The 26,946-nt window shown below is 45.8% G+C and overlaps 1 protein-coding gene and 1 long non-coding RNA gene across 8 annotated transcripts in view; one reads left to right on the top strand and one right to left on the bottom strand.

The window, feature by feature from the left end:
* Nucleotides 1–26,946, bottom strand: part of LOC142588201 (prolyl endopeptidase FAP-like) — a 501,149-nt gene that overhangs the window by 179,338 nt on the left and 294,865 nt on the right. For 2 of the 7 annotated variants that reach the window (XM_075699821.1, XM_075699826.1), the window contains exon 1: nucleotides 16,821–16,969. The exons of 4 other annotated variants lie outside the window; for them this stretch is intronic. In XM_075699821.1, coding sequence (XP_075555936.1) covers nucleotides 16,821–16,835 — 15 coding nt within the window. In that variant the 5' untranslated portion in view covers nucleotides 16,836–16,969. Of the gene's footprint in view, nucleotides 1–16,820; nucleotides 16,970–26,946 lie in introns of those variants that run through there. One more of the 7 variants, XM_075699776.1, reaches the window with a different exon arrangement.
* LOC142588269 (uncharacterized) overlaps nucleotides 1–26,946 on the top strand; it is a 140,957-nt gene that overhangs the window by 38,451 nt on the left and 75,560 nt on the right. The gene's annotated exons all lie outside the window — the stretch shown is intronic.

The raw sequence follows: 26,946 nt of genomic DNA, 5'->3' as shown, positions 1-26,946 counted from the left end.
TCTTCCACCAATCCTCCAATCGCCTCTTACTAATGTCTATTGCGGACCTGTTTGCTTTACCACTGCTCCCGCTGAACCCAAGGGCTTCAAGGAGGCCAGTGGAGCCTAAATCGACCGCTGGGTAGTCGTCTTCACATTCTAATAAAATATGCTCCGTCGTTTCCCTAGCTTTACTGCAGCAAGCACATGCTTCTTCTTGCTTCTTATATCTCGCTTTATAGGGGCGTGTTCTAAGGCATACCGATCTCGCTTCGAAAAGTAATGAGCTTCCCTTTGAGTTATCATAAATGCTTTCTTTCCTGATTTCGTTTTTTCCTCTTAAGTAGTTACTCATGGCAGGTTTCTTTTCCATTGCCGCCACCCATGAGATTAATTCAGCCTCTCTGGCTTTCCGCTTGGCGTTCTTTGTTGCTGTGTTGCCCACCCCACAGGCCGCATACTTGCTGGTAAGCTTCCTAGTTCTTTTCCTCCACTGTGAATCAATGGTTTGCCTGTACAGATACCTGAAAACTCTCCCAGCCCATTTACTTTCTTCCATATTCCTCAGCCGTTCTTCATACTCAATTTTACTGCGAGCTTCCCTCACTTCAAAACTAGTCCAGCCCATATCCCCCTGCACAGCTTCATTTGTAGTCTTCCCGTGAGCGCCCAATGCGAGGCGGACACTGACCTTTGGTTCCCGTCGAGTCCTGATTGTACCCCTGATTTAAAGCAAACAACCGCATTTCCAAAGGTAAGTCCTGGAACCATTACCCCTTTCCACATACATCGGAGGACCTCGTACCTATTGTATCCCCATAGCGCTCTGTGCTTCATTATGGCTGCATTTCTCTTCCCCTTGACTGTTATGGTTTTTTCCTGTGTTTCCATATATCCATTGCCTTCGTTTATCCATATACCAAGGTATTTATATTCTGTTACCCGAGGTATTTCTTGGCCCAGTATCTCCACTGTCTGTTCACTGTTTTCATTGAATACCATAACACCTGATTTTCTAACACTAAATTTCAAACCGTTTGAGCTGCGCCAGCGACGCCTGGCGGTGGCTTCTGGGCTTGGGACCTGTAAGCGAGGGGCGCCAAGAGCACGCACCTTCATGCGTGCGCGGCGGCCTTGTCGAGGCGCAGGCCTGGGTGCAGTGCTGCACGCAGGCGCCAGAGCTCGCTCTGGACAAGTGGGGCCATGTCTCTGCACTTAAGTGCTACGGGGTTTCATCTTGATGAGCCAAGCAGTTCGCAGACCGGCAAACGTTTCGGTATCCTGGCGAGCGTTGGGGAGAATTCAAGTAGCCCTATAGTTGCATAATCTGCTGTGTTACAACCGAAAAACTTACTGTACCATATTTCCCATAAAACACACTCTATTCTCAACAAATGTCATTTTAATATGCTGAATAGTCCTGAAACCAATGCAGTTTTGAATGCTCCATAGCGTTCTAATCGCTGTGAACAGAATTTCAGTCCCACGTGATTCGCCCACGCTTGTTCAACTTTGCCTACACACTGCTCCTGACGTGTCCAACATCTCCTCGAAATTTCATCGCACTATCTGTTCTCTCAATAAATTTTCATCGACATTTGGAGTGGCAGTTTGGAGCGGACATTCTTCACCACCATCTGCAGTCTCAATAGCATGTTCTCTTTAAACGTTACTTATTGGACTAAGCAAGAATGATCCAGAACACAAAATCATTCCCACAAGTGTCGCCAGCATAAATCAGTTCTGAAGCTCCAGGACACACCATGGCGGGAATGAAAAACAATGACAAAAGCCCTTTGGCCTGACAACTAAAATGAAGGTTCCACATATTTGCACTTAGCCACAACGGGGTTTGGTGAAGACTCGGGCTCTTGAAGGATCAGAAAAAGAGTGAGAAAATTGTAGTAATGCAATAATAATTTAAGGACATTGTAACAAGACCTTTTCCATAAATATTTTTAAGAATATAAGAAAAATAACAACCACGTGTTGTTTCGTAGACACTCTACTATAGAAAAAAAAGAAGGAATTCAAAGCTGGAAAAAGTATAAGCTCAAGAAAACTCAAGGGGAAACAAATAAACCAGGATAACCTTAATATGATTGAAATGAAACTCCATAATTTGCATGACAATTTCAAATAAAGAAAAATTACAGCGACAGGGACGATTAACTGTATCTGCCATCTCTCACACTTCTTTTTCGTTTTGCTGAGCAACGGGCAGAAAACAAAAATAAAAAAATTGATTGATTGATTGATTGATTGATTGATTGATTGATTGATTGATTGATTGATTGATTGATTGATTGATTGATTGATTGATTGATTGATTGATTGATTGATTGATTGATTGATTGATTTCGGGATTTCAGTAGTGATGTTACACCTGAGTTGCGGGCGACATCATAGCGGACGGCTTCAAACTCATTTCGACGAGTTTGAAGCTCCATAAACGTGCACCAAAGTGTCAGTACGCGGCCGCGCCTAGAATCCAGCTCGCTGTGTACTGCTTGCTTACAGCTTCAGAATGGAATAGCCGCTGAACACGCACGGCCGGCGTGTCCCACCTCGAGAATCGAAGCCCCATACGGCCGAGGTTCCTGCATTCAATTAGCATAACCGAAGAAGGTGCAGAGCGCAGCGGACGCACAACGTGACGACGGGCTCGCGCTCCAAGAATACCAAGTCAACTGTTCAGGCGCTCTTCATCGTGGCGACTTCGGTCGTGGAGACGACACGTCGTGTACGCGTCACCAGCACATTGAGCTGGCGTTCTTTGGCCGCCGTCGCTTGACGGGGTTCTGTTCATTTATTTTTTTTGTTAACAAAAAAAATTGTCCAAGAGCTATAGCGGACGTGAGATGAAACGAAACACGGAAGTTAACGACGCCATGATATATCTCTGCCCTATCACTTACAGCTCTTCCTCGCGTCCAGCCTCTATCCGATTCGTAGGCCTCTTGGTCCAAAGTGGAGCCTTCACTTCAAAACTGCGACGGGTCGTTAACGTGTTTTCTCTGGTGTTGTAGATGGAGAACAATGTTCGCGCTTCATTCGCATACATTCATCATGCTGAACTGCCTTCATAGTGCACACGCCTTGCTCTGTATAGCCGCTCGTCCAGTCAGTGCGCAACGCTTTGTGACGTTTTCCATCCCATTACTCTCTACACATGTATTTGCACCCTTATTATGCGAGTCCCAGACACATCAGGAGTTCACGTGTCCACGGCCGGCTGAGTAATTCTGCTTACTTACGTCGAAAAAAAAAAAATGTATCCAGCTCAGGAAATTATCGTCAGTTAATAGGCGACGCGAACATCGGCGTTTGCCTCAGCTATGTCCGATTAGTTGTACCCCATTGCCTCGCCCCAACGTGACCGCCCCTCGTCCACTCTCTGTCCGTACTGTCGGTTAAAGAAAAAAATATAATTGCGCCGTGCTAATGAATTAAAATAAATTCCGCTGCTTTGCTGTTTCTTTCCGCGAACAAGTATGAATCCTATCATGAATGGTATGCGAGCGTTTATGTTTTTCAGCCGTTCAGTGGCTGCTCGAATAAAACACTTTCTCTACGACAAGAATGTCTCGGCGGAGCAACGATTTATCCTCTTTCTTCTTCTTTTTTTTCCCTCCTTTCTGTTCGTCCAGCCCCGACGCAAAGGACGCATGTGGCAACGCGTGCTGGCCGGGAAGAATTTCCAATTAGGGAGACAGAAAGCTCGCTCCATCCGTCTTAACTTGGAGCGCCCTGATTCAACGTTAATTGGAGGAGCGTGCAGGATTGCATAAAATATGCATACAGTGAACGACTCTGTCCCGACGCTTGCGCGACAGTATCCATTTCTTCGAGCCTGGAATTCGCGGATAGATTGAATAAAAATATTCCACCGCTTAACTTTCTTGTATGGAAACAAAGGAATTAAAAGGCGCTCAACGCGAGAAACGAAGATAACTTTTTTATGACTGCGCCCGGACGGCTAACGCTTTCGTTTTTTTCTAACTCCGAGCTGATACGAAAGCGCTGTTCACCCGTAACTTGCACATCTCGCGCTTCTCCATCTTATTGCTTCGTCACTGTTTGCGTCATATTTTCTCGCTCCCCTCTCCGCGTATCTCCTCCCTGCTTAACAATTACAATGGACGTGCTCGTTTTTTAACAGGCCGGCAAGGGCGCGGGAATGTTTGCACATGGCGCGAAGTTTCATTTTGGCTCGCCCCGTGATTACAAATGTTGGTCTTTCTGTCCTGTATAGAGAATAACGTCGCTGCTGTTCGTTTAGCTCACGCTTTTTTTTTTTCAATTTTGTTTTTTATATTTTCGGCGCACTCATTTCCAGTGCGCAGCCCCGCGCTGAACAGTTCATATAGCGCGTTGCGCCGAGCGCCAGAACTGCTCCCTGTTTAAAGAAGAAAAAAGAAAAGCGATGTTTTACCGATAAAAAAATGATGCACGTTATATTGTCGTGGCGTGTGGTTAGCGAATAGTAACAACCTAACTTAAGCCTAATTTCTGGCTAAATAAACGGCGAGGTGTACGCGTGAGAGAAAGAGCAGAATTTATTTGAGGAAAAGCAGAGAGGTCGGCCTGCCGTAATAGTCGCCTAGCGTGCGACTCTGCTCAAAGGGAAAGGCAAGAGCACATGCAATCACATGCGAGGATAATGACAACGCAAAAAGAGGCGAAAACGCAGGCGTAAAGGTCTTGGTATCTGAAAACGGGGGTGCAACGATGATGCTTATACAGGATGTCTCAGCTGACTAGTGTGAAGCCTTAAGAAAACCCTTAAAATGCAACAAGCTTAGTATTGTTCACTGTCCTATTGAGCAACTCAAAGTATCATGTGCTATGAGCTCAGATAATTAATTACCGATAATTATTTACCAATTTCTAAAATACTAATTTCAACGCAAAATTTACGGTGGAGAACTTGTTTGAATATGTACCACGTAACTAGGCGCTCGTGCGCAGCGGCATTAGCGCCCTCAAACAGGCTATACCTACGACCAATCGTTGCTTCATGCATACCGACCGCATAATGACGCCTTCAGCAACAGAAATGGATCGAAGAACACGGTCTTGGCTTTCACTTTCGACGAGATATCTTGTCGGTTGAAGTAATATGGAGCAATTGAATCCATGGGATATACAATAAAGAGCGCATGCCGATTCTTGAAACTTTATCAGCGTTCTTGCGGTTCACCGATTGCGTAAGAAGCGATGAGGTTTTGGCGGGGTGTAGTGAAGCATCGGAGCCGACGGCTGTGGCGATCGCATCTCATTTTTGCTTGCGGCCTGTTCTTGCGCTCGGTCTGCATGTTTGAGGACGCTAATGTCACTGCACGCAAGTATCCACTCACGTGGTACTTCTTCAAATCTCGCGTGCATTCTTTATAGCCCGGAAAAATTAAAACCGCAGCAGCTATCTTCAGAAAAATAATTCTTTATAAATTTTTTTCCGGTACAAGCTCTACAACTTCTACATCGAAGATTTCGTGTTTAAAGCAACACATGAAAAACTACGATAATTAATTACTGTTAATTAACGAGTTAAGCTCAACGTAAGAGATACTCTGTGTTGCTCAAGAGGACAGTGGACGATGATAAGTTATTTGCATCCTCGTACCGTACAGGGGAATTTTATAGGTTTGGCACAACTTAGCTGGAGCATCCTGTATATAGCTAACAACGATTGGCGCCGAGCATTGACAGGCTTGCAGCCCAAACGTTGAAGTGCACAAACCTTGAAGTGGCCTGCATCAACGGCAGTTGCACTTTGTCGCTGACGTTTCACAGCCGTGGCGACCACATTTCGGCGGGGCACAATGCAAAATAGGCTCGTGTGCCAAGCATTAGGTGCAGGTAAAAGAAGCTCTGATGATCAAAGTTGATTTAGAACCCTTGAATTACTCATAGCCCACGCATCGCTTTCGCCAACAGCGATCAGAACTATCGACGTGCTGGATTTCGGTCTCCAATGTTATTGCGAAAAGTTTCACGAAACGCGTGATTTAGAGCTGTTTTTGTCTCATATGCATGAAAGTACACGAATTTCGGGCAGGTTAATGTGCATTCAATACAGTGCTTACGACAGTTGCCACGTCTGTTTTGCAAGCAATAAACTGAACGCACAGTAATCTGAATGGTCAAAATCCCGATACTTTCAGGCGCATATGAGACAACGCTAAATTATGCGGGTGGGCCGCAGTGGGGTAAGCAGTAGATTCGGCTAATAATTAATATGAACTATAACCTATAGTTATATCCAACAGAATTGATGCGCTCAAACGTCCGGTATAATTGTACACTACCATACGACACGATACAGTGATTGAGACGATACATATTCTGTAGCATGGGATATGTCATACACTTTGATAACGACGAGAATTGTTGGCGACCAATCAGACTTGGGGCATCCACTTAAGTAATTCCCGCATGTGAGCACTGTTAGTGTAAGGCAGTTCGAGCCGTCAAGAACGAAGATTAGCGTTCAGCACACTTTAGAAGGTAGACGGAGGAGTTATTTCTCTGACTGAAGTTTCAAAAGGAAGGTTTTTCTTAAATTTCTTCTAGACGTCGCTAACTATGCACATGGAGAGAGGAAAGAACGTAAATTGCTCAGTATTTTGCAAATAATGAAAGAAGACGATTATAGAATATCCCGGCACAAGTACCATGCGACTTCACAGTTTTGCTGAGTTTGTAACGGGTATAACAGGCGCACCTGCCCCCCCCCCTTACCCCTCTTTCTTTTTTTCGTGCTACTCCATCATCTCTCTGCAAACACGCAACAAGAAGGGGGGAGAGGGAAGGATTGGGGAGGGGGAGACGGTTTTGCAAACCGAATGTTGTGCTTCTATTTCTTCCGCCAAAAATGGAGACTCCACCCCTTTTCGCGCTCAAACAGGACAAATATATCTTCGTCTCGTCCCGTAATTGAATTGGAACTCGAGCACCACGGTCGATGAGTGAAGCTTGGAGCGGGCGAACGCAGTACAAAAAGCTTCAATACCCAGACGATGGCGCGCTGCTGTGGGACGGGCTTGTCCAATTCGGCGAGCTCTATTCCACGGCGTCATTCGGCGCGCTCGGTGCTCCGCTTGCACTGAACAGCGTCGAAAGCCCCTTTCATGTTGATCTCAAGGGCCTTTGCACGTGCTCACGTATCAGGGAAGAACGGATGCGCTTCAGCAAAGCGTCTCGCTCGTGCCGTTCTTGCAGTTCGGCTTTTGAGTGTACAGTATATGACGCAGGTGACGCATACAGAACCCTGTCAGCTTGATAGCATTGCATATTGAGCAGACAAGCGTCTTATAGCGCACTTGATGATACACTCGCATTCAGCGACCGTACAGGGCGAGCCAGGGTGGACCCCAAGTAGTAAGATTCTAGGCTTACGCTGAATTTTCATATTTTTCATTTCAGCTTAACTTCGTAATATCCATGTTATGTAGTCATGCGGTATGCTGTGTAATTATAACTCTCTCGTCTGAAAAACTATGCTGTCACGGACAACTTCAAATACCTTGATTTATTTATGGAACTGTGCTGGTCTGCATACATGTCTGTGTGTTGCTGTACACAATTTTCTGCGGCTTCCTGAAATCATGCGCAGAACACCGTGAGTGCTTGTGCTCTACTGACTGTGTTCAGTGTTCTGCGGTGCTTTCCGTGACTTAATCTTCTTTACCGTGTGACGAGAAGCAGCCGGTGCCATCTAAAGGCGCCAACCTACGTTATGATAAGGTGTTATTTTAAAAAAAAATATCTTGGTCACAGTTAGCGGAAACGCGGAAAGTTCTGGCTTCGAACACTGGCAGCGCATCCTAAAATACATGGCGCCGAGAATGTCGTACCGACGCGCTAGGCATGGGCCACAGATTTTTCTACAAAAAATACTAAAGGAAACTCTGCGCTGCAATCATTCAGGTAACCTGATGGGAATCGTGGTTACTACTTGAATTTGGTTAATCTTCGTGCTTGTGGCTTTAAACGATATCGTGGCGTTAGTTATTGCTCTTTATATTTCTAAAACTTCCAAGCACTCATAGCCCTCTAACAACAGCGAGGTAATTAGTCAATGCGCGCATCTGTAACCATCGCGAATTGTTGCACTTATAACGCAATATTTTGTTGAAAATAATCAGTTTTGCAAAGTCGAAAGTTGTTTGAAGACGAAGTTCAGATGAATCAATTGACTGCCGATCATTTCCATGCTGGTTGAACCACCATGCTTGCGGCTGCCGTATAGATACTGCAGCGCCAGAATTCCATTTAGTAACATTTGTAGAAAATGTTTGGGCATGAATTAACCACAATACTTGGTTATCGCGTGTATCGCATCAGTGGAGCTTCCGTGCATTGCCAGCTCTGCGTGTTGTCATGCTGTGGCAGAAAGCAAACCGCAAAAAATAGGGCGAATTATATGCCACATTCTTACACCTCATACAACGCATTTATGCATTAAACCTTATATATAGCATTTATATATTTTCCTCGAGCGCACCAAACGTAGCAAATAAGTCCCACACCTGGAATTTCTCCAGCAATGTATGAGCAAAAAAATTACGAAGATCGGAAATGCTGTAGATAGCTTTAGGCGGTGGATATATATGCGGCCTCTTGTATCAGTTACGGGAAACAAAGACGCGTGCTGCCTTTTCACTTCCCTCCTTTATTACGAGTATAAAAATAGCCGCAGACTTGCTTGTGCAATTTTTTATCATCTTTATTTTTTACCACTGTACTGTTCCCTACACGTTTCCCAATTCTTCGCCATCACTGCAAGTCAGCAGATATATGCATAGCCCTGTCGACAGGCGAGTGTTTTGATGACGCCATGCGAGCAATTGCAGCATATTCTCTTCGCGCGAGTACGTGAGCCTTGTGAGCACCTTGTGAGCCTGGCCGTTAGAATGAGCCGACAGTAGGTGAAGTCACGCCCAAGGTGCTCGCTAACCGTGAATAACATAAGCTCTTCATGATTACACTGCGCTTAGTGTTACAATAACGATTTAAGTAAAGGACAGGACGTAGGTAGCGCAATTGCGCTACGTACGTACGTCCGCGTCCTGTCCTTCACTTAAATCGTCAGTGTAACACTAAGCGCAGTATAATCATGAACGTCCGCCAACTAGCCCCCTTCATCGCTTTACTAAACATAAGCTCTGAGAAAAATTTGCTCCTTTTTGGGCTTATCTTGTCCCCAAACAAAGATAGTTAGTAAAGGCAAGGCGCAGGAGACCAGGACTCAGGAAGAAGAACACAAACGACAGGACCGGCGCCGGTCCTGTCGTTTGTGTTCTTCTTCCTGAGTCCTGGTCTCCTGCGCCTTGCCTTTACTACTTCAAGCATGAACCAACTAGCCCAAGCAAGAGTTTTACTTAAAGATAGTTATTTACCTTGGGTACATTTCCTTTTTTTAACACACTGCGTTCCCGGCACTTTCAGGTCACAAACCACATACAGGTATCAGCATGACATAGCCTTCCTGACAAAAATGTAGCGAACGCAGAATGCACGCAAGATGGATGACGATATTTGTTTGGGACAAGATAAGCTCTAAAAGGCGCAACGCTTTCACAGCGACGCTGTCTATGGCAAGGATCCCGGGATTTTTTTCATGGCGTAACGTCGACAGAAAACTATCATCGTCTATGGCTCGTACCGCAAAACGCAATGGCTCACACCGCCGTAAGGCAGGCGCTACAAGCAATCAGCAAAATGAAGCGAACAGTACATACATTCTTTGGAATCGCGCATGCAACATACAGAACAGCCATACGTTTCAATAAAGAACAAGCTCCCAAAACAAGCATCCGAACCACATAATTAATCATAAGGCGCTCCTGCGCCTACATGCAATGTGAAGTACGAAGCGCTCCCCGTATGCGCTTCCCGGTAAAGATCACTAGACAGTTTTATCAGAGCGTTACTTACGCTCCGCTCCGATAACGTTTCACGCGAACCGCTGCTGCGTGAACTGCGTTGATTTCGCTTTTTTAACAAGTGCGCGTCTTGCAGAGACGTGAGCCACGCTCTCTGCAAAACGCGTGACTGCAAAACAATAAAACGACCAGCAGACACACCCCAACGCTCAGTCGGTCTCGTATAGCGGAACGTAGGCAGCGGTTCGTATTCCGCTGCCTACGTAAAGATATTTAAGATGTTGAAGATATTATTATTACGTATTACGTAATAATAAATATCTTTAACATCTGTGCAGAAAGCCTGCAGAAAGCCTTTAAACCTTGATTTTCACGAGCTCTTACAAAATTTAAAACCTCCTTACAAATTTAAAATCTGCCACGCGTTTGATGAAACGATGTCACGTGTTCGATGCAACGCTGTCACGCGTTCGATGTAGCATCCATGGAGTATCGGCGTCTCTTTCTACGAGCTTCTTCCACTGTTTACGAAATCAAATCTTTTGCAAACGTAACCGTTCGATTAGACTAGACGTATTCATTTTTTTCTTTAATGATTTATTTCTCTTTCTCCCTTTTTCTAAGTCGTATAGAGGGCAGAGATAACAGCTGCGCAATACTTTTTAAGAGATGGGAGTTCCTATAAGTGCCTCAAATACAGACGCGTTTCACCGCGCATCCGTGGGCGCCGTCATGTTTGATCACATGATGGCGCATCCATTGCTTGCCCCTCAGCTGGCCTCCGCGACCTGTGTTTACTACGCACGACGCCAGTGCGGCGCAGTTAGCCGCTGTTTCGGCGTTTGTCGCCAGCAGTCATTGCGTGAGGGCCCGGAACTTTGGCCAAAGCTTCAGAACACATGTAACTGTCACATATCCATCCTTCCGAGGTCAATACGCCTTGTCCAAATGCTACAAGCATTACCGTACGGTTCGCGTATAAGGTATGGTTAGAAATTGTTTTCCAATATACAGTGGTACGTACTTCCAGCCCTCGTATTAAATCAAGATTACGGTCTTTCACTAGCCAGTTCTTTTTTCTTTATTTATTGTCAATGGCTTGGGGGGGGGGGCCACAGGTTGTTATATTTTTGGTTCAGTAACCGTTTTTTGGTACGATGCCATTGCGTTATTTTCTATGCAATCACTCGTGAACGTGTCCCTCGTGCTAGATTTCTTTATGCAACGCTCCGAGCTTAAAACATCCATATTTTGAAGTTTTCTAGTAGCTTACAGAAAAGACGTAATATCATTCGTCGCTCGTTCGCATTGTGCCTCGTGACTAAGTAGTTAGCCTCAAACATTATTACTTAATGTATGTGCACGACTCATTGGTCAGCATACCCTCTAACGAGTGACTGTGAGTCTCAGTGAGCTTCAGTGAATTGGGCTGGATGTTAGTGGAGAGGAGAAAAATATAACTGACAAGCGCGAGCGAGCGCCTATTAAATCTGTGGTGCTATTTAGCCAACATATTTTTCGGGGAACGTTGCCTTTGATCAAAAGTATTCGCAAAATTGTTCCGCTACAGCAACGTCTTGGTTTGAGTTAAATGACGATTCGGCATTTCATTCCGTGATTATGGCGCAAAGAAACAAGGCCGAAAAAAACCTGGGAGGACATAGCTACACAAAAGCAGAGTTAGCAGAACGCCGTTAACTACATCTTTATTCGAAGCTTCTCCATTGTGAACACGAAACACTGCAAGCTGATCAGCATTCGGTACAGAGATCCACGTGAGAATGCCGTATACTTGTCAGTCCCCTAATCATGAAACAGCCTCACTCATACGCGTAGAACATATTTAGCCGTTTTTTTTTTTATATGCGGGATTCATCGTCCTTAACCTGCACAGCGGGTTATGAAGGCCTCGGTAGTCCTGGTGGTGCGGATTAATTTCCACAATCTGGTACACATTAACGGGCACCTAAACCTAAGTACAGGAGCATTTTTTTCATCCCACTAATCTCAGAACCACTACCGGGGATCGAACCACCGCGGAGCCTACGGGGCACGTCTTGAGGCAACAAATGGCTAGGCGCAGCGCAAGCGCCATCTGTTTACAGTGAGCGAACTAGCTGGTGAATACGTTCTACAGAAAATAGAACAAAATGACAACTGTTGCTCACCTAATTCTCTCCCTCTCTGTTGCGCCCTACCTCTAACGGCATCGTGTACGCCTGTATTGCGAATTGCAATGTGTGTGGCCCATCAGTTAGTCATACTCGTAAGTAATGCTCGAACAGCAAATTTGACACTAAAATATGCAAAACTTTGAACTTTCTTTTTTGTTTTTTGCTTTATTGATTTCAATTTACAGAAAAAAATTAATAGATAAGGTTGAGGAAAAAGCGGCACAGACGCGGCTTGGAACCCTCGAATCCCTTTGTTACTTCTGGCTACGTGGCGTCACAAAGGTTACACGTTGTACAAAACACAGTTGCAGAAGAAGCAATGGAAATAAGTCAGTATTGAAAAAAGTACAGAAAATATTTTGCTTAGGCAATGCATTGTTGCCGCGAGAAATACTGAGAAAATGAACACGTGAACTTCACAACATATGCTAATATGTATAAAGGGCTAAAGAAGGGAGAGTGTCAGAGAAGTAAATTCTGACAGTTTTAGAGCGTGCACATTAGAGCTTGCTATTTCGTGCAAATTCAGTAGCCTTGGCAGGCAATTACTTAACAGCCATAGTTGGTTATAAAACACGCTATCTTCCATACTTTTGGTGTACGTGTGCTATAGTGGGATAAATTTTCCGATAAGTTCGCGAGTTCTACGAGAATTGTTACGTTTGACACTAAAATATTATTCACGTAAAAGTCTGCGTTGATACATGGTACGGGCTTTAGGTGTGTGATATGTCTTAAACAGGTTTTCATTATGGGCCACCTAGAATACATTAACGACTAGGCATATTATTTTCTTTAGTATTTGTAATAATTTATTCAAGTTCCATTGAGTCACGGTACCTCATACAACTTGTCCATAATTAATGTGGAACACAACAGAATATTTTTTCAAGTTATTTAAGTAACTTTCCCAACAAAATAGAATTTGCGTCTGTTATTGAGATAAGATTTCAGTAGTTCCAATGAAAGGTCTCTAATTTCATATTTATATAATTTGTAGATTAAATACCGTGATTTATTTGGTCAAACGCCTGTACAAAGTAGACGAATATGCCTATTGTTAATAGCTTATGTTTGAAGCTCTTCACGACATGGCCTTTTAGATCAATAAGGGCTAATTCAGTGAATCTGTTTTTATGTAAGCCATCTTGAGCATTCGTAATTATCTTATATTCATCATAACATGAAGAAACTTGTTTTAGATTACTCTTTCTGCACGTTTAGAAAGTATAAGGAAGATTAATATCGGGCAATAATTTCCAATATCTAACTTATCACCCTTTTCATATGGTATTGTTACCTCAGCTACCTTCATTTTCTCTGGGGATGTGCCGGTGGAAATACACAAATTGTAAATGTAAGCCAGAACAGGAGCTGCGTTATGTAGAGCAAGTTTTACAGTTTGAACCTGTACACCGTCAGTATCGCAGATACGAGAATCGTTTAGTCCTAGATATGCTGAACATACATCCATTGACCAGATTGCCTGAAAAGATATTGTGTTTTATTTGGTGGATCACAAACGTTATACAGCCGCGTGCACAAAATAATCATTAAATGCGTTCACTAGATCTTATCCTCCCAATAAATGACCGTTAAAACTATTCTTTTTTCAACTGAAGCATTCTTTTGCTTTCTGTACGTGAGAATATTTAGTCTGTTCCATAGTTGTTTCTTTTGTCATTCATGCATGATGAAAATACCTGCAAATAGTAAGCATCCCGTGTTTTCCGTAATTCCTTGGTTAGCTTGTTACGAAATATTTGAAATGCTTTCATATACAGAGATTCACGAGTTTAGTAAATTTTGCATATAATTTGTTACGCTTCTTAATTTTTTGAAAAGACCTTTCGTTTACCAAGACTCTCAGATGAAGGTAGCACGCGGGTTGAGAATGGCAGCTTAGATCTGCTACGCTTTCTTTCCTTGTGCGTGTGTGTGCTCTGGGGCATAACGCTGAGCTGTCGCATGTCACGAGCACTGCTGGAGCTATTATCGAAGCGAAGGTCAGGCTTGTGCACGCGCGCACACAATACACACGGGCACTGGCATATACACTGCCGCACTCGCGCGCTCGCAGAATGCGGGCAGGAGGTTCTCGTACGTGGTTTTAGCTCGGAACATGCACACCCCCTCATAGGAGACTCGGCTTCTAAGTATTCATTCGCATGGCCATCGAGAAGAACGACGCCAACGGAAAGCAAAAGGCAGCTTCGTTCCAGAAAAGAACAAACAAAAGATGGTGGCGGGGAAGCAACATTCGACCGCGGGTGCAACGTTGCGGCGCGCCTCTGCGTCGTGGCCGCGCGTGGCGGCGCGCGCTCTGCCGGCCTCGCGCGCCGTGGACGTTGCGCCGGCGGGTGCGCTCCTCCGGTCACGGGGCTCGTCGATCACGCGCATTTTGCTCGGCCCGTCGTCGTCGCCTCCTTTCTCTGCGCAAAGCAAACATCGGCGGCGGCAGCCTAACCGATGAAGAAGCGCGAAGGCAGAGCCACGACGCGTCCTCGCGCCGCCAAACGGTGTCGTAGCTTGACACTTCCTTCGGAGACGAGCCAGCGGAGGTACACTCTCTTTTGTCCTTACGCTGACGAAGCGAAGATAAAAAGAGACGCAGCTGAAGAGAGAAATGAAAAAACGCCTCCTCTGTCCACTTTACTCGAAAGCAGGTGTCCGTGTATCCGAGCGACGCCTATACGAAGAACACAAGCGAATCTCGGGCATCGGCGGCACGAAGTTAGATCTGACAGGTCTCTATATCGGAGGACAGCTCTTTCCGTTTTCGAGCTTCGCGGAGGAGGTCGCCCGAGGCTGTTCGGCATGAATGGCTGCGACATTTTTTTTTTTTTTTATCTTGGGCGGGGGGGGGGGGTGAATATAGAACGGCCCCCTTCCGTCGCCTTTTGTGCCGCCACAGGCCACGGATAGTTCCGACGTGGCTCCTTTACAGCTATTCCGTAAAAGTCATGATGAAAGCATAAAAGTCAAAGACACCGCGCAGAAAATATACCGCACAGAATAGAAGACGTATCTTTAAGAAAGGCGTGTGGTATGGAGGGAAAAAAATATGCTGATGCGGTGAAGCCTTTAGAAGCCTGTTTTTCGTTTTGCTGTTGCTACTGCTGCTGCTGCTGCTGATATCGATTTGCTCGAGATTTCTGTCTCGCTTTTTTGTTCTTCGGTAAAATCAGAGATACGATGCAGGGACATACGAGCAACCAATTTCAGAACACCGAAAGATAGTTTCTGGAATCACGTACTGGCTTTCTTTCAAGATATACATTTCATATGCCCCAACGATGTTGCTGAAGTATTCCACCTTCTTCCATACGGTCCCGCATCGAAATGGAATCCGTGACTGAACGAGGAAAGAACGCAGCCGCTATGCTGAGAATCCGTGGCCTCCCTTCCTCCTTATTCCATACACGCGTGCATACGCCTCCGCGTTGCACTCTGTAACCACAGTCAGGTTCAAGTGGCCATGTCACCGCAATGGCGCTTGTGCCGCGGCACTTGGAGGTTGGAATTCACGGCAAATTTATCCTTGCCGCGTGGTCCGTTTTTATGCAGATTTCCTCGTGCACAATTATGCATCAAGAACAGCACACATAATTGAGAGAAAGAAAGTTGGAAGGAGATTCAAACTAGCGTTGGAGTCGATGAAAGACAAAGTCTTTCTGAGCGAGTTGGGGGTGCGAATGGAGTGTTTGAACCATATAGTTTATTCTTAGAGGCCCGCAGCGTCTCAGACTGCAACGTTCCCCTTACCACCGGTACCATCGCACGGCGATACCGCCACCATGCGGTGCTACTGCACGGTGATACAACTGGTACCCCTGGTACCACCCGGAGATATTGTACCGCGCAGTGGTACCACCAATACCAATAACGCTGGTACCACCGGTACCAGATTTATCATTGGGGTCGGCTCACCATTTTAGGCTTCACTATCTCCGGGATCGGCTACGAGAGAGGCTAGACATACCCGATATGTACAAGTGGGCGTAAATCGCCAAAAAAGCATTTGTCTTTAATAAGTTGCTCATTTATAGCTAGGCTCCAGCTAACACCAGAGTCCATAAAAAAAGCATTGAAGGACTCCTGTGACACGCAATTTTATTATTATTTTTTGACAGAATTTACCTTAACGTTTTCTGCATGCAAAAGAACAATTTCATTCATTTACCAATACGGACACACACACACACACACACACACACACACACACATATATATATATATATATATATATATGAAGACGGGCGATATAAAATATTGATAGTTTGTACGGTCCGTAACGTGCATCGACAGTCTGTTGCGAACTGCTTTAAGGAGCAAGGGACCAAACACCAAAGGAGCAAGTAAAAAAAGAACTGTAAAACAAATATCTTGGGTCCGCGCAAGATTTGATCATGAAAGCTAGTATATATACCTGGCTTTATTTATTTGCCTACTAAAGCAAAATCTACTTCGTTGTTTCTTTGGTCTCTGTTGCTAATATTACTATATTTCATGTCAGCAGGGAATCCAGGTGCTTGCGGCAGAGATGGGAAATGTATAACTTTGCGAATGCTGGAAATGACAAATATCCCGCGATCCCCGAATTAACATTCCTCTGTAAACGTATAGTTCTAGTTTCACTCCATCTCTCGACTCCAACTGAGGACATAGAGAACGTCCACTATTACAGTATCAATGAAATACTGCAAACACTCGAACAAACAACCAGAAAAAAAAAAGGCATTTCCTAATGTTACGTGGGGTCCAACTGCCCACTTACCCTGAATGTAGCCATCTCAACAGTGCCAAGCCGAATGACGCCTTCGGCTTTTTCATGCGTTCTCTTCTACCAGCTATATCTTATCGCGGTTCCAAAAAACAAATAGATTGAGGCCAGCACCGCAACAAATTTTTTCTTTCTTTCGCGACGTCAGTGCAGCGTGTACAGCATCAGCTCATTGTGCGCTCACAAACGCGCAAAAGGCAGGCGACACAGATGCGTCCGAATTCCCCGTTGTTCTACTAACATCTTTACCTTGGCCCTTCGATAGCACAGCAGGTCGGGGGGGAAGGGTGGGGGGAGAAAAAAACGAAAGGAAAGAAAACGGGTGCAAACAATGAGCTCGCGCAGCACGCGGGAGCATAGAGTGCGAACGACGCGGCGCGTTGAGGGGAAAATAGCTGCAGCGCGTCTGGCGAAACCGCGAGGAAGGGCACCGCGGGGTGGCCGTCGCTTGTCGCTGAAAAGCCTCGCGCGCGAAGGCTCCGCTCTTCCCCGGTGGCGTGTAATCCCTGACGAGTGATCTGAACGGTCGCGATCGCGCCGGATTCCCCCACAGCGCCCGCCGCGTCCAATTTAACCTCGCGAGGCGCGCTCGTGGACATAATACTACCGGAGAGACCGTTGCACAATGCGGCGTTCGAGCGGCTTTCATCTTGGCACGAAGTCGCTATCACACGCGATCACAGCCTAATAAAAGAGAGCGCGGCGAACAGCCGGGCACTTGCGCTCGTCTTCTTCGCTGTTGCCGTTGCCACTTTGTTTGATATAGTCTGGCCGTCCATGATTCCCTTTCGCGTATCCCGTCCCTTTCTCGGTCACTGAATTCTTCCTTCTCGCTTCAGTTCTCCCCGGCGCAGTAGGACGGCATTTTAATGCGACAAGCGAACTATACGTCCCACTTCCTGAATGAAAGACTTTACTATTCAGAATACAGGTACACGTAGATTCACTTAGCTTAAGAGCGCTTCATTTGTGAGCACGTATTTCAAAGCACGCCGCCATCGTTAGAAATAAGGAAGACACGGCATCAAAAGATAGGCGCGCCCTATATAACGATACATTACTTTCTGCGACGAATGTGCTCACCACAAAAGAAAAAAAAAGGGGGGGGGGGGAGGGGGAGGAAGGGGCGTAGACAGCAGCGCCTATTGCTAGGTGCCAGCCGTATAAGCTTGATTTCTGGTCGCTGACGAGCACATTAAGGCCCGTGGTCAGAAAAAAAGTTCCCACACTAGAAGTGTTTGTAAGAACAGGTAACAGCCGATCGAAATGTTCGACATATCATTAGCGGAAGCGGGCAAAAATGAGCAAACGTCACTTACGAACAAACTTTGATAATTCAGGCCCAGATGAATGTTCGTGCTCGCAAAAGCCATTGCAAGGCGCTCTTTAAGTATTTCACAAAAGATTTCGTGCTATCGATTTAATTAAACCAAGGTGATAAGGTGATATTGCCTTAGGAAAGAAATGTGTTACAGGACATCGAATCTACTTCACTCCTACCACTGCGGTGTTACGTTCACTTAACACGTTAGATACAAAGATCAATTCGTTTCAACAGTACTGCATGAAAATTCTTGCCCGTAAAACCGTCTCTACACCGTTAAAAGTACGGTCTAGTGAGACTGTGCCTGTTGAAAATAGCTGCAGTATTTATTCTACCGTCATCCATAGACTGTAAACGCAATTTACGCTCTTATGCGGGAATTCTGCAAACACTGAATTAGGGGCGCTATAACATAAAGGTATCCCAAACTTTTCTATTCCAGTTCGGCAGTCAGCCATCTGCGATTGGTCAAAAACTTTTTTCGACCACCCCCACGTCGACCGTATGTCACACGACGTCACGATAACCGCGATAGCTCTCCATCTGATATGACGTTATACACTGATTATGCATGATTGGACCGAAGAAAAGAAAACTAGTTATTTCTTATTCGACGCATTTTCGCAATTACACCTCGGCTATTGATCAAAATTTTTAGGGCTCCATCCACTTCACCTGCCTGTCACGCGACGTCACAAAACCGCGAAAAATCGTCGAGTCAGAGTGACGTGTACGCGTTAAAGAGCCATTAATATGCCGAATAAAACTGAATTTCTTTCTGAATAGCCGCAGGCTGCTCCGTTGCGTAAGGAATAAAAGGTGACTGCCGCCGATCGCTCAGGCACTGACTACTCGCACCTGCCGGAGAGCACGCGTTTATTTGCATACAATAAATATTCTTGCGTGGCCGTGTAACGTTTTCGAGCACTTTCGGCCCGTTTACTTTTCCAACTCTCCTTTGCTGAGGATCCATTTTAGCAGCATTCTTAGCCTTCCGTTGCATGCCGCCGCGATTTTCGACCAGCGATTGTAAGCTAAGTAAGGGAAAGCGGACCAATCGCAGACGCCGGCACAACCCTCTTCATCCGGTTATCGATATTCAGTGCAGGGGCTCGGTCCCATCGAATCCCTGTCCACTTGCATGCTCCTCGCCTCTTGTGAGCCAATTAGATAAGACAAGCCGCTCAGTGTAGGCAAAGTTATTTGTTTTTAAAGCAAACAAAAGTGACCTCCTATAAATGAGGAGAGCGTTTGATTGGTTTCTTCAGACAACCCTGCGGGTCACCGCCCGATGCTTGCCTCGGTGGTTACGCAAATTTGACGTGAGGAGATTGGAATAAAAACATATTGGAATAGTTTTACGTTATAGGGCCTCAGCACTCATCCACAGCAGACATCTATTGAAATCGTTTGAGTTTAATAACTGATACACGCCTTTTCTTCTAGGCCGTCTAGGAAACTTACTACACAGAAGATCAATCAGACTGCAATCATACGGGCCGACAGACAGCGCAAGCACACCAAAGTGCTGCTGGTGGTTCTGCTGCTAGACACTATGTCCTGCGAACTTCACTTTGACCAGTTTAGTTTATATGGCCTCGGACAATGTTTTACTTCCGTGTGTGCGCTTGCCGACGGTGTCGCAGAAGCTTGTAGCTTCAGTAACTTGACGCGGACCGTCCTTATATGTTCCTGACCAACCTGCAGAGCCTATACTGTTGATGACGAGATGGCGCTACACAATTTCTTCCGGGTTGCTTCGATGATATGTTGTGTGCGCGGACAGGATGGACTATATTTGCATTAATTATAGGGCCTTTAATGTTCTGAGGAATAAATCGGTGGAAGGGCTCTAACGCAGCGCGTTTTCTCAACATAATGGCAGCGAATGCCACTTTCGGAGAGACCTTTAATTCGCGCTTTTATTAAACCGCGATCAAAGAGACGACTGATGTTTGATGCTTAGGTCAAACAGCGGATTACGCGGACAAATGCTATTCAGAGGCAATAATCCAGTCCTGCGCTTCACCGAGGTTCTTCCGAAAATGGAGGACTGGGAAACTAGACTGCTAGTAAAAAAAGATATGCTACTGAACTGTTAAAACATTGTAGGTGCTATGTTGACATAGCAGCCACCTTGAAATTTTTGGTCACCTATAGCTTAAGCTTTCACGCTCATTTATGTTTTGTTTTATTTTATTTTTTTGCTAACTTGAACCTAGTGCTCTCGTTTTTGCTGCTGCTACTGCCGATGCTGAAGTGACGAAGAAAGCAAGAAGGATCAAAGTTTCGGCAACATGAGGTTAGAGGCGTCGGCGCTTTTCGATACCTGTTGTAAACCCCGGCGACTGGGCAGGCTGTGTGCGCAGAAAGACTGTCACAGCAGTTACAGCTGTAAAAGGAAGGATACGCGAAAGGAGAGAAAATAGCTATGGCTCGTTCTGCCGGCGCGCTAGGCAGCCGCTTAAGCGCACTTTCTAGCACGCTGTTAATCAAAGTGGTTCGCGTCGGGCACAGGTGTTCCGTACACAAGCGTTGTACACACGCCGGCAGCTATCAACGTGAAGCCGCGCTGCACTCCTCTCTCTCTGCACCCGCCTACTTTTTTTTCCTTTCCTTTTTCTTTACAGCCCGACGAAATGAGGTCTACCCAGCCATGGTTGCTTGCGAAGAATAGTCGGGCATTAGTTTCCTCAACGGAGAAAAATCCCGCGGACACTCTCGGCTTTTCTCTGTTCAAATGTTAAACAAGATTTTGTGCACGATGTCAACTGTGTAGTGTGGAGACTGGCGTTTAGGCGAAAGCCCATGCATATATATATATATATATATATATATATATATATATATATATATATATATATATATATATATATATACTGACCAGTAGCCACCAGAGCTCTCCCGTCCGGATTTCAGAAAAAGAAACGCTGCGTGTAGGCTTCGCAAGTTGGCGTTCGCGATCACGAATGCACACCCTATTTCCTAAACCCTTGCACGCAGCTTCGCCTTCTGTGAAGCGTGCCACGACACGAATCAGTACGTATGGACCACTTATTACTTGGACGATGAGCAAAACGAGAACGAGGTAAAAGCGGGAGCCAACGTTTCAACAAGTGGACTTGTCAGAAGCCCATATGCTTCTAGCATATGGTCATCGCAGAAGCGCGTGGATCCCCATTTTTTTTTTTCAATTACAAAGTGAGACGGAACCGACCGCAAGGTCACATTGTAACTACTTCTTCTGAGGTTGCTTAGAAAACTTGTTGCGAGGCAGATCACAATATAGCCTTTGCAGTGCGCTGACCTTGAAATGAGTACCATGACCTCTTATGCAAACTAAGTGCTCAGTTTTTGCAGAGCGGAGGCGATTGCAGCACTTTATCCAGTATGCATCAATGGCCAGCCTATCTGCTACAAGAGAAATCATCGGTTTTTGCGTGTCATTGTTGACCGGGATCTCTCTTGGAGCCCTCAGGTTGCCCACTTGAAGAAGAAGCTCACATCTATTGTTCACGTCTTCAAGTTCATCGCCGGAAAAACATGGGGATCGTCAGTGGGCTCCATGCTGCAGTTATATCGAGCACTTTTTATCGGATTTCTACGTTACAGCTTTCCCGTGCTTGCTAAAACATGCAAGTCAAATCTTCGAGAACTTCAGAGCGTGCAAGCACAGGCACTACGTGTTTGCCTAGGCCTTCCGCGGAGCGCCTCAACAGTAGGAACCATTATAATGGCTCAAGACCATCCGATCACGACCTATAGATTAGCACCGACACGCTTAGGGCCCATGTTCATCATGTTTCACGGATGCAATCAAGCTCTCTTGCCTGCCTGCCAGATCGACGACCACAGGCGTCCTTCTCCAACGAGGTCAACATACATCGTGCTTCCCTACCAACGGGCTTCACACCCTCAGCACGTTCAACCTCAGCTTTGTGGCGTTTAAAACAACCTCAAGTGCGTCTTACGGTTCCAGGGATAAGAAAGAAGACCGACCTACATACCTTGGCCCTGAAGGAAGCAGCTCTGAATTTTTTGCACACTTTCTACTTTGGCCGATTCCACATATATACGGATGGCTCTTCCACTCAGACCAGCTCCACCGGCGCAGTGGTTATACCATCACGATCACTAAGCATCCAATACAAGATTTCTTACTTGACAACATCGACCGGCTCGGAGCTTGTTGCCCTCCGAAGTGCCGTTGATTATATTAACAACCAACCGGCTAATCGGTGGGCAATATTCTGGGATTCGAAGGCGGCCTTATACTGTCTTCTGTCCTCTCTTCGTCGCGAGTCCTGTGAACAACTCGCGTCGGAGATACGAGAAATGCACCATCACATGATCGCGAAAGGACACGACGCCGCGTTTCAGTGGCTGCCTGGCCATTGCGGTATCTCCGGCAACGACCTCGCTGACGAAGCTGCTAGGAAAGCACACGACGGAGCAACCCTTGCTTCTGTACCTTTATCGCGCACTGACGCAGCTCAACACTTAAGCAAGCTAGCGCACCGTATGACATTGGAGAAGTGGCAAACACCTGAATTCACCCAACATTAATTGCATTCCCTCGATCCATCTATGCAACTGCGGCTGTTACCAGGGCTTCCGCGTAATGAGGGAACAATGCTGTGCCGCTTACGTTTGGGCGTCGCATTCACCAATGTATATACGTTTTTGATTGGAATGGCTGATAGCGCTGAGTGCAATGCCTGCGGTGTCGAGGAAGCTATAGAACATCTACTGTGCTACTGTCCATCTTTTGAAAATGAAAGACATGACCTCTGCACACCTCTCAACCAGTCACATAGAAAACCGTTCACCTTGAACAAGATCTTGGGACCATGGCCTCGCATATCGCAGCTACAAAAGGCCACAAAAGCGCTGCTCCGATATTTGAAAGCCACCGGATTGAGTCAGCGTCTGTGATCCGGACTGAGTGACCGAACGATATCCCCAGTAGACTTTCTCTTCTTCTTTTAATCTTTCCGTCCTCTTTTCCCTTCCCCCAGTGTAGGGCAGCCAACCGGGTTCAGTCCTGGTTAACTGCCCAACCTTTCATTTATAATTTGCGCCTTCCTTCCTTCCACAGTTGTTAAGAAGCTAAGTATTACAGCCGGCTGGACGATGACACATGAATAGAAGGTATGAATAATGCGTCTGCGCAGCTATCCTCATTTTCACTCGCCGACCTATCCTTGTAGACCTGCGGGCGGGTCTGACATAATGTACTCATGTATGCGAGCAACTTCGCTTCTGCAGTTAGAACGGGGTGTTTTACATGTATATCACAGGTATATTAAATTGACGCTGCATGGTAACGTCCTCAAAGGTATATGGCGGATATAGCCGACTCCGTTTTAGCCATTCGAAGCCTAGTCATAGCATGGTATATTGCGCCGCATGAGTACTGAATGCACTTCGTTGTATGGCGATAACCATCCACATCCATGTTGAAACGCTATATATACTGTGTTGGTAACAAGCCGCATTCCCCACTAGCTGCTGAAATTTCCTGAATTTTGAGCACTTAGAGCCAGAGGACAAAAAGGGGCTTTGCTTCGAGACGGAGGGGTTTCCAATCACGTCCCAAGCGAAGCTGATCGAGTATCCGCCCCCCTCCCCCCCCCCCCTTTCCCCGTTCTGCCTAGTGGCCTCCGAAGCCTTCTTTATTCAACTTATACGGCTTGGAAAGTCCTCGACGGCCGGCAAAGTGTTTCTCCAGTGACTGGCGAATCGCGGACAGCACTTACGTAAACAAAGTTTACTGAATATGCAGCCTAATTTATTCAGAGTGTACTGATCTAACACGTCCATGTGTCTCGAATAGCAGCACATAATTGCGCGTGTCGCGCTCGTTTTATTTAATTCCACATTACTAATTCCGTCAAGACATTTTATCGTTGGCCCAATCCATGCCGATGTTTAAGAGTTTTTAAAGAAATTTTTTCAGGTAGTACAGTTTAATGTTTGCGAGAGCAGTGCCCACAATGAGACGCGCCTTCAATTTTTTTTTCTTTTTTTGGAGACAATGAGAGTAAATATATGCACGTGCTGAGGCCATCGTTGTGTACACGACGTGAGCGAAATACCAGGACACTCGCTAAAGAGAGCAGCCGGAATTTTTTATTTTTGTTTTCTTCTTGTTATATATCATTCTTTCAGGTATCAGGACTAGTACAATAGAACGATTGTTTTCGCGCAATCCTATCAGCTTCTTATCATCCGTGAGACCTGCTCGCTAATGCAAAAAGGTAGGCAGTCAGTTAAGTGGTGGAAGGCTAAAATATTCTATTTTGAATGCAGCTTTAACAATTCCAGCCAAAGCGTCTAAATAGAGACATGATCGCGGCGCAAAGCAGTACGCTTTCGTTACGCACGACTTCAACCGATCCTTCCGATTCTTAACCCCCTTCACTGCAGCCTTCCCCGCCTTCCCTAACCATGAGCGAAACTCCTACACTCCTTTGCGAACTACCCCGTCTGTATGCAACGACAACTGAGAACAACGACGACAACGACGACGACACTGCAACTATTACGATGGGCGACGCAATGGAACAGACGGAAGAGCGGAGCAATGCGTGTTTGAAGCTCTTTCTTACTGCAACTCTCGTTGCAAGCAAAAAAAAAAAAAGAAAGAAATATACTCCTAGTTTCTATCAACGGACAAGACTCGCCACGTAAAGCTACGCTGCGAGCACAGCATGCAGGCTACACATACCGCTGGAACTCAAGTAATGCGGTTGAGAGAAGAAAAAAAGAAGTTTGCAGAGAAAAAGAAAGAAGACACAAACGTCTAACGGCGAGGCTGCCATCATCATCATCATCATCATGTTCCCAAGATATTAGCCGTGCACCTTCCAACGGCCACGTAGCTCACGTTCAGTAAAGCGTGCCCTCATTCGAGCCTCACTCGCTCCACGAAGCTCCATCGTTAATGGATGCCGAGTCAGGTTAACGGACGAGAACGTAGCAGAAAAACGACACGCAGAGATGAGAAGCTAGACGGGAAACGGCGAAAATTAAACGCTGGGTATACGGCAGCGTAAGTGAGCTACATTTTAATCACGACCCCCTTTTAGTCGTGAGTCAGGGAATGAGTCTACAAAAAAAAAAAGCGAGAGAAAATAAGAAATAACCGGCGTGCGCTTGGTAATTATCTAAAAACGAAATAAGACACTTTGTGTATAACACAATTAGGAGCCATACAGACAAAGTACATTTTTCGTTCTTACTGAAACGATAATAACAACTACACTAACGATCCTCGGAGTGAATACAACTCTTATTTGCCACTGCTTCTAGTCGCAGTATAGAACAATAAGTTGCACACATTTACCCGGGGACAGTGGCGTACAGCCAGATATTTTTTTTTTTTTTCGGGATGTGGAGGGCATGCACTTGACGGTGGAGGGGTAGGCATTGGGCGGCTGCGTAGGGCCTATACTAACACAAACATTTTGGGGCAGGGAAGGAGGTGGGGCTGGGAGCGCATCCTCGTTGTGCCCCCCTTGTTCCCCATCCTGGCTACGCCACTGCAGTTGAACGTGTGCTGGCTGCGTTCCTGCCACTTATAAGCTTTGTATGGTGTTTTCATGCTTATCTTCTATAGGTTCGCAAGCTTAACTCTTTCACTTACCCCGTCGCTTCAGACGAATTTTGGCCTAATGTATGCATCAATAATCCGGTGCATTGAGTATCAGATCGTGCTCAAGAACACTACGCAGCTCAGAGGTGACTCGGCGCTCGCTACTACGGAGTCCGTCGTAGCTTATCTAGCTATACATTTATTTACCTTACGAAGTGAACGGACAAACGCCTGGGGTGCTTTACGCCTGCGGCGCTTTACCAATTAAGCTACCGAGGTTGTCATCCTCCCGTCAACTTTCTTTGGTACTATTTGTGTATGTATGCAGAATTATCCATGACAGTGTTAGCCAGATTCACTCACGGGTCACGGCCATAGCGGCGGATGTGAAACATCCTTTTAACCGCAGGTGTCGCATGTAGTAAGCGAGCTTAGGAGCAGGCAACCGGCAAATAAACGCTCGTATGCTGCCTCATGGCATCGAGACTGTCAAATCCGAGGCCCTGGCTATGCAACGAGCGAGACGAGCAAAGGGAAAAACCGAGAGGCTCGATTTTTTGTTAGTGATAGTAATCACAAACAGGCAAAGAAACAATGAACCCAAAGAGAGACAGAGAGAAATACAAGCTTTAATGAAATGCCGGAGATGTTGGCCTGAGAAATTAGCTTAATTGGCACAGCCTCGCGGACGCAATGCGGAAAGATGTGGGTTCGGCTCCCACAACCGGCGGCAAGTTCTCCTTTCGTCCACGTTTAGTGCTCATTTCCTTATTATTTCTACGTTTCAATTAAGCATCACATTTAATTTCGCTTATGCTTTTCTTGACTTGATTGTCGGTTACTTCATATGATAAATATATGTATAATTAAATAATCTGCGAAGGAAAGCGTAATAGCAAGTGCCTGGCAGCCAGAGAAACCATTGTTCGAAACGTAGAAACAATTAGAAAAAGAAAGACCTTGATGGAGGACAGAGGAAAGTCATTGCCCCGTGCGTCATGGCGACGCTTTAAGGGTGCATATTGTCATAACGTTGTATGGTTGACCAAATACGAGATACCTTCACGAGCACACTTCCATGGGCTGCACTCGCCATCTTTCCCTCCCTTTTCCACTCAGTTGGAATGGAACATTTTTGTGGCGACGGCTACGGTGAGAATGCGCGTTGGCGTTGCGTGTGCCCGACCAGTCTGAGAGTT

The sequence above is a fragment of the Dermacentor variabilis genome, chromosome 1, assembly GCF_050947875.1.
Source record: "Dermacentor variabilis isolate Ectoservices chromosome 1, ASM5094787v1, whole genome shotgun sequence".
NCBI lineage: Eukaryota > Metazoa > Arthropoda > Arachnida > Ixodida > Ixodidae > Dermacentor > Dermacentor variabilis.
Note: the sequence above shows the minus strand (reverse complement) of the source record. Positions and strands in the feature narration are given on the sequence as shown.